The following is a 7,531-nucleotide window of genomic DNA, read 5'->3' as shown; positions in this document are numbered from 1 at the left end:
CAGCGTGGGGGCCAAGGGAGCAGCGTGGGGGCCTCGGGAGCAGTGTGGGGGCCCTGGGGAGCAATGTGGGGGTCTCGGGGAGCAGTGTGGGGGCCCTGGGGAGCAGTGTGGGGGCCCTGGGGAGCAGCGTGGGGTCCCTGGGGAGCAGCGTGGGGGCCTCGGGAGCAGTGTGAGGGCCCTGGTGAGCAGTGTGGGGGCCTCGGGAGCAGCGTGGGGCCCTGGGGAGCAGCGTCAGGGCCCTGCGGCAGCAGCATGGGGGCCCTGGGGCGCAGCGTGGGGGCCCTGGGCAGCAGCATGGGGGCCCTGGGGAGCAGCGTGGGGCCTTTGGGAGGAGCGTGGGGGCCCTGGGGAGCAGCGTGGGGGCCTCAGGAGCAGCGTGGGGGCCCCGGGGAGCAGCGTGGGAGCCTCGGAGCGGCGTGGGGGCCCTGGGGCGCAGTGTGGGGGCCTCGGGAGCAGCGTGGGGTTTGGGGAGCATCGTGGGGGCCTCGGGCGCAGCGTGGGGGCCCCGGGAGCAGCGCGGGGGCCGTGAGGAGCAGCGTGGGGTCCCTGGGGAGCAGCTTGGGGGCATCGGGAGCAGCGTGGGGGCCTCGGGAGCAGTGTGGGGGCCTCAGGAGCAGCATGGGGGTCCTGGGGCATAGCGTGGGGCCCTGGGGAGCAACGTGGGGGCCCTGGGGAGTAGCGTGGGGGCCTCGGGAGCAGCATGGGGGCCCTGGGGAGCAGCATGGGGGCCTGGGGAGCAGCGTGGGGGCCCTGCGGAGCAGCGTGGTGGCCCTGGGGAGCAGCGTGGGGACCTCGGGAGCAGCGTGGGGTCCCTGGGGAGCTGCGTGGGGACCCTGGGGAGCAGCGTGGGGGCCTGGAGAGCAGCGTGGGGGCCTCGGGAGCAGCGTGGGACCCTGGGGAGCAGCGTGGGGGCTCTTGGGAGCAGCGTGGGGGCCCTGAGGAGCAGCGTGCGGGCCTCAGGAGCAGCATGGGGGCCTCGGGAGCAGCATGGGGGCCCTGGGGAGCAGCGTGGGGGCCCTGGGGAGCAGCGTGGGGGCCTCAGGAGCAGCGTGGGGGCCCTCGGAGCAGCATGGGTGCCTCGGGAGTAGCGTGGGGGCCCTGGGGAGCAGCATGGGGGCCTGGGGAGCAGTGTGGGGCCCTGGGGAGCAGCGTGGGGCCCTGGGGAGCAGCGTGGGGGCCCTGGGGAGCAGCATGGGGGCCTGGGGAGCAGTGTGGGGCTCTGGGGAGCAGCGTAGGGGCCTGGAGAGCAGCGTGGTGGCCTCAGGAGCAGCGTGGGACGCTGGCGAGCAGTGTGGGGGCCCTGGTGAGCAGTGTGGGGCCCCTGGGGAGCAGCGTGGGGGCCCTCGGGGAGCAGCGTGGGAGCTCTGGGGAGCAGTGTGGGGGCCTCGGGAGCAGCGTGGGGGCCCTGGGGAGCAGCGTGGGGGCCCTGGGGAGCAGCGTCGGGGCCTCAGGAGCAGCGTGGGGTCCCTCGGAGCAGCGTGGGTGCCTCGGGAGCAGCGTGGGGGCCTCGGGAGCAGCGTCGGGGCCCTGCGGCATAGCGTGGGGGCCTCGGGAGCAGCATGGGGGCATCGGGAGCAGCGTGGGGGCCCTGGGGAGCAGCGTGGAGGCCTGGGAAGCAGCATGGGGCCCTGGGGAGCAGCTTGGGGGCCCTGGGGAGCAGCTTGGGGGCCCTGGGGAGCAGCTTGGGGGCCTGGGGAGCAGCGTGGGGGCCCTGGGGAGCAGTGTGGGGTCCCTGGGGAGCAGCATGGGTGCCTCGGGAGTAGCGTGGGGGCCCTGGGGAGCAGCATGGGGGCCTGGGGAGCAGCGTGGGGGCCCTGGGGAGCAGCTTGGGGTCCCTGGGGAGCAGCGTGTGGCCTCGGGAGCAGCATGGGAGCCTTCGGAGCAGTGTGCGGCCCTGGGGAGCAGTGTGGGGCCCCTGGGGAGCAGCGTGGGGGCCTCGGGAGCAGCGTGGGGCCCTGGGGAGCAGCGTGGGGCCCTGGGGAGCAGCGTGGGAGCTCTGGGGAGCAGTGTAGGGGCCTTGCGAGCAGCGTGGGGGCCAAGGGAGCTGCGTGGGGGCCTCGGGAGCAGTGTGGGGGCCCTGGGGAGCAATATGGGGGTCTCGGGGAGCAGTGTGGGGGCCCTGGGGAGCAGTGTGGGGGCCCTGGGGAGCAGCGTGGGGTCCCTGGGGAGCAGCGTGGGGGCCTCGGGAGCAGTGTGAGGGCCCTGGGGAGCAGTGTGGGGGCCTCGGGAGCAGCGTGGGGCCCTGGGGAGCAGCGTCAGGGCCCTGCGGCATAGCGTGGGGCCCTGGGGAGCACCGTGGGGGCCTCGGGAGCAACGTGGGGGCCCTGGGGAGCAGTGTGGGGCCCCTGGGGAGCAGCGTGGGGGCCTCGGGAGCAGCGTGGGGCCCTGGGGAGCAGCGTGGGGCCCTGGGGAGCAGCGTGGGAGCTCTGGGGAGCAGTGTAGGGGCCTTGCGAGCAGCGTGGGGGCCAAGGGAGCAGCGTGGGGGCCTCGGGAGCAGTGTGGGGGCCCTGGGGAGCAATGTGGGGGTCTCGGGGAGCAGTGTGGGGGCCCTGGGGAGCAGTGTGGGGGCCCTGGGGAGCAGCGTGGGGTCCCTGGGGAGCAGCGTGGGGGCCTCGGGAGCAGTGTGAGGGCCCTGGGGAGCAGTGTGGGGGCCTCGGGAGCAGCGTGGGGCCCTGGGGAGCAGCGTCAGGGCCCTGCGGCAGCAGCATGGGGGCCCTGGGGCGCAGCGTGGGGGCCCTGGGCAGCAGCATGGGGGCCCTGGGGAGCAGCGTGGGGCCTTTGGGAGGAGCGTGGGGGCCCTGGGGAGCAGCGTGGGGGCCTCAGGAGCAGCGTGGGGGCCCCGGGGAGCAGCGTGGGAGCCTCGGAGCGGCGTGGGGGCCCTGGGGCGCAGTGTGGGGGCCTCGGGAGCAGCGTGGGGTTTGGGGAGCATCGTGGGGGCCTCGGGCGCACCGTGGGGGCCCCGGGAGCAGCGCGGGGGCCGTGAGGAGCAGCGTGGGGGCCTCTGGAGCAGCGTGGGGCCTCTGGAGCAGCGTGGGGGCCCTGGTGAGCAGCATGGGGGCCCTGGGGAGCAGCGTGGGGGCCTTGGGAGCAGCGTGGAGGCCCTCGGAGCAGCGTGGGGGCCCTCGGAGCAGCGTGGGATCCCTGGGGAGCAGCATGGGGGCATCGGGAGCAGCGTGGGGGCCATGGGAGCAGCGTGGGGTCCCTGGGGAGCAGCTTGGGGGCATCGGGAGCAGCGTGGGGGCCTCGGGAGCAGTGTGGGGGCCTCAGGAGCAGCATGGGGGTCCTGGGGCATAGCGTGGGGCCCTGGGGAGCAACGTGGGGGCCCTGGGGAGCAGCGTGGAGACCTGGGGAGCAGCATGGGGCCCTGGGGAGCAGCTTGGGGCCCCTGGGGAGCAGCTTGGGGGCCCTGGGGAGCAGCGTGGGGCCCTGGGGAGCAGCGTGGGGCCCTGGGGAGCAGCGTGGGGGCCCTGGGGAGCAGCGTGGGGGCCTCAGGAGCAGCGTGGGGCCCTGGGGAGCAGCATGGGGGCCTGGGGAGCAGCGTGGGGGCCCTGGGGAGCAGCGTGGGGCCCTGGGGATCAGCGTGGGGAACTTGGGAGCAGTGTGGGGGGCCTGGGGAGCAGCGTGGGGGCCTGGAGAGCAGCGTGGTGGCCTCAGGAGCAGCATGGGACGCTGGCGAGCAGTGTGGGGGCCCTGGGGAGCAGTGTGGGGCCCCTGGGGAGCAGCGTGGGGGCCTCGGGAGCAGCGTGGGGCCCTGGGGAGCAGCGTGGGGCCCTGGGGAGCAGCGTGGGAGCTCTGGGGAGCAGTGTAGGGGCCTTGCGAGCAGCGTGGGGGCCAAGGGAGCAGCGTGGGGGCCACGGGAGCAGTGTGGGGGCCCTGGGGAGCAATGTGGGGGTCTCGGGGAGCAGTGTGGGGGCCCTGGGGAGCAGTGTGGGGGCCCTGGGGAGCAGCGTGGGGTCCCTGGGGAGCAGCGTGGGGGCCTCGGGAGCAGTGTGAGGGCCCTGGGGAGCAGTGTGGGGGCCTCGGGAGCAGCGTGGGGCCCTGGGGAGCAGCGTCAGGGCCCTGCGGCATAGCGTGGGGCCCTGGGGAGCACCGTGGGGGCCTCGGGAGCAACGTGGGGGCCCTCGGGAGCAGCGTGGGGGCCTCGGGAGCAGTGTGGGTGCCTCAGGAGCAGCGTGGGGGGCCCTGGGGCATAGTGTGGGGGCCCTGGGGAGCAGCATGTGGCCTCGGGAGCAGCGTGGGGCCCTGGGGAGCAGCTTGGGGACCCTGGGGAGCAGCGTGGAGCCCTGGGGAGCAGCGTGGGGGCCCTAGGGAGCAGCGTGGGGGCCTCAGGAGCAGCGTGGGGGCCCTGGGGCATAGCGTGGGGCCCTGGGGAGCAACGTGGGGGCCCTGGGGAGTAGCGTGGGGGCCTCGGGAGCAGCGTGGGGGCCCTGAGGAGCAGCGTGGGGCCTCCGGAGCAGCATGGGGGCCTCGGGAGCAGCGTGGGGCCCTGGGGAGCAGCTTGGGGGCCCTGTGGAGCAGCGTGGGGCCCTGGGGAGCAGCGTGGGGGCCTCAGGAGCAGCGTGGGGGCCCTGGGGAGCAACGTGGGGGCCTCGGGAGCAGCGTGGGGGCACTGGGGAGCAGCGTGGGGCCCTGCGGAGCAGCGTGGGGGCCCAGGGGAGCAGCGTGGGGGCCTCGGGAGCAGCGTGGGGGCCCTGGGGAGCAGCGTGGCGTCTCTGGGGAGCAGCGTGCGGGACTGGGGAGCAGCGTGGGGGCCCTGGGGAGCAGCGTGGGGGCCCTGGGGAGCAGCGTTTGGGCCCTGGGGAGCAGCGTGGGGGCCTCGGGAGCAGCGTGGGGGCCTCGGGAGAAGCGTGGGGGCCCTCGGGAGCAGCGTGGGGGCTTCGGGAGCAGTGTTGGGGCCGCGGGAGCAGCGTGGGGGCCCTGGGGAGCAGTGTGGGGCCTCGGGAGCAGCGTGGGGGCCCTGGGGAGCAGCGTGGGGGCCCTGGGGAGCAGCGTGGGGGCCCTAGGGAGCAACGTGGGGGCCTCGGGAGCAACGTGGGGCCTTGGGGAGCAGCGTGTGGGCCCTGGGGAGCAGCGTGGGGGCCTCGTGAGCAGCATGGGGGCCTCTGGAGCAGTGTGGGGGTCCTGGGGAGCAGCGTAGGGGCCTCGGGAGCAGCATGGGGACACTGGGGAGCAGCGTGGGGGCCCTGGGGAGCAGCATGGGGGCCTCGGGAGCAGCGTGGGGGCCTTGGGAGCAGCATGGGGGCCCTGGGGCGCAGCGTGGGGGCCCTGGGCAGCAGCATGGGGGCCCTGGGGAGCAGCGTGGGGGCCTTGGGAGGAGCGTGGGGGCCCTGGGGAGCAGCGTGGGGGCCTCAGGAGCAGCGTGGGGGCCCCGGGGAGCAGCGTGGGAGCCTCGGAGCGGCGTGGGGGCCCTGGGGAGCAGTGTGGGGGCCTCGAGAGCAGCGTGGGGTTTGGGGAGCATCGTGGGGGCCTCGGGCGCAGCGTGGGGGCCTCGGGGAGCAGCGTGGGGGCCTCGGGGAGCAGCGTGGGGGCCTCGGGAGCAGCGCGGGGGCCGTTAGGAGCAGCGTGGGGCCGCGGGAGCAGCGTGGGGGCCTCTGGAGCAGCGTGGGGGCCTCTGGAGCAGCGTGGGGGCCCTGGGGAGCAGCATGGGGGCCCTGGGGAGCAGCGTGGGGGCCTTGGGAGCAGCGTGGGGGCCCTCGGAGCAGCGTGGGGGCCCTCGGAGCAGCGTGGGTGCCTCGGGAGCAGCATGGGGCCTCGGGAGCAGCGTGGGGGCCTCAGGAGCAGCGTGGGGGCCCTGGGGAGCAGCGTAGGGGCCTCGGGAGCAGCGTGGGATCCCTGGGGAGCAGCATGGGGGCATCGGGAGCAGCGTGGGGGCCTTGGGAGCAGCGTGGGGTCCCTGGGGAGCAGCTTGGGGGCATCGGGAGCAGCGTGGGGGCCTCGGGAGCAGTGTGGGGGCCTCAGGAGCAGCATGGGGGTCCTGGGGCATAGCGTGGGGCCCTGGGGAGCAACGTGGGGGCCCTGGGGAGCAGTGTGGAGACCTGGGGAGCAGCATGGGGCCCTGGGAAGCAGCTTAGGGCCCCTTGGGAGCAGCTTGGGGGCCCTGGGGAGCAGCGTGGGGCCCTGGGGAGCAGCGTGGGGCCCTGGGACATAGCGTGGGGCACTGGGGAGCAACGTGGGGGCCCTGGGGAGCAGCATGTGGGCCTCGGGAGCAGCATGGGGGCCTCGGGAGCAGCGTGTGGGCCCCGGGGAGCAGCGTGGGAGCCTCGGAGCGGCGTGGGGGCCCTGGGGAGCAGTGTGGGGGCCTCGGGAGCAGCGTGGGGTTTGGGGAGCATCGTGGAGGCCTCGGGCGCAGCGTGGGGGCCTCGGGGAGCAGCGTGGGGGCCTCGGGGAGCAGCGCGGGGGCCTCGGGGAGCAGCGTGGGGGCCTCGGGAGCAGCGCGGGGGCCGTTAGGAGCAGCGTGGGGCCGCGGGAGCAGCGTGGGGGGCTCTGGAGCAGCGTGGGGGCCTCTGGAGCAGCGTGGGGGCCCTGGGGAGCAGCATGGGGGCCCTGGGGAGCAGCGTGGGGGCCTTGGGAGCAGCGTGGGGGCCCTCGGAGCAGCGTGGGGGCCCTCGGAGCAGCGTGGGTGCCTCGGGAGCAGCATGGGGCCTCGGGAGCAGCGTGGGGGCCTCAGGAGCAGCGTGGGGGCCCTGGGGAGCAGCGTGGGGGCCTCGGGAGCAGCGTAGGGGCCTCGGGAGCAGCGTGGGATCCCTGGGGAGCAGCATGGGGGCATCGGGAGCAGCGTGGGGGCCTTGGGAGCAGCGTGGGGTCCCTGGGGAGCAGCTTGGGGGCATCGGGAGCAGCGTGGGGGCCTCGGGAGCAGTGTGGGGGCCTCAGGAGCAGCATGGGGGTCCTGGGGCATAGCGTGGGGCCCTGGGGAGCAACGTGGGGGCCCTGGGGAGCAGTGTGGTGACCTGGGGAGCAGCATGGGGCCCTGGGAAGCAGCTTGGGGCCCCTTGGGAGCAGCTTGGGGGCCCTGGGGAGCAGCGTGGGGCCCTGGGGAGCAGCGTGGGGCCCTGGGGAGCAGCGTGGGGGCCCTGGGGAGCAGCGTGGAGGCCACAGGAGCAGCGTGGGGCCCTGGGACATAGCGTGGGGCACTGGGGAGCAGCATGGGGGCCTCGGGAGCAGCGTGGGGCCCTGGGGAGCACGGTAGGGGCCCTGGGGAGCAGCGTGGGGGCCTCGGGAGCAGCATGGGGGCCTCGGGAGCAGCGTGGGGGCCCTGGGGAGCAGCGGGGGTGCCTGGGTAGCAGCGTGGGGGCCCTGGGGAGCAGCGTGGGGGCCCTGGGGAACAGTGTGGGGGCTTCGGGAGCAGCGTGGGGGCCCTGGGGCATAGCATGGGGCACTGGGGAGCAACTTGGGGGCGCTAGGGAGCAGCGTGGGGGCCTCGGGAGCAGCGTGGGGGCCTCGGGAGCAGCGTGGGGGCCCTGGGGAGCAGCATGGGGGCCTGGGGAGCAGCGTGGGGGCCCTGGGGAGCAGCGTGGGGGCCCTGGGGTGCAGC

General features: G+C 76.0%; 2 protein-coding genes across 2 annotated transcripts; both read left to right on the top strand.

Moving 5' to 3' along the window:
• Positions 1–252: 252 nt before the first annotated feature.
• Positions 253–939, top strand: LOC139263727 (uncharacterized PE-PGRS family protein PE_PGRS10-like). Its single transcript, XM_070879758.1, has one exon. The coding sequence runs from the start codon at positions 253–255 to the stop codon at positions 937–939; it is 687 nt and encodes a 228-aa protein (XP_070735859.1).
• A 4,296-nt stretch (positions 940–5,235) lies between these two features.
• Positions 5,236–5,985, top strand: LOC139263726 (uncharacterized). The gene has a single exon (XM_070879757.1). It carries the CDS (start codon positions 5,236–5,238, stop codon positions 5,983–5,985), a length of 750 nt encoding a protein of 249 aa, XP_070735858.1.
• The last annotated feature ends 1,546 nt before the right edge of the window (positions 5,986–7,531 follow it).

Source organism: Pristiophorus japonicus, chromosome 5, assembly GCF_044704955.1.
Source record: "Pristiophorus japonicus isolate sPriJap1 chromosome 5, sPriJap1.hap1, whole genome shotgun sequence".
NCBI lineage: Eukaryota > Metazoa > Chordata > Chondrichthyes > Pristiophoridae > Pristiophorus > Pristiophorus japonicus.
The sequence above is the reverse complement of the archived record's forward strand: the minus strand, read 5'-3'. Positions and strand labels throughout refer to the sequence as shown.

Bases quoted from the DNA above. Each gene is read 5' to 3' on its own strand.
- LOC139263727 (XM_070879758.1), top strand. From the start codon at position 253: ATGGGGGCCCTGGGGCGCAGCGTGGGGGCCCTGGGCAGCAGCATGGGG.
- LOC139263726 (XM_070879757.1), top strand. From the start codon at position 5,236: ATGGGGGCCCTGGGGCGCAGCGTGGGGGCCCTGGGCAGCAGCATGGGG.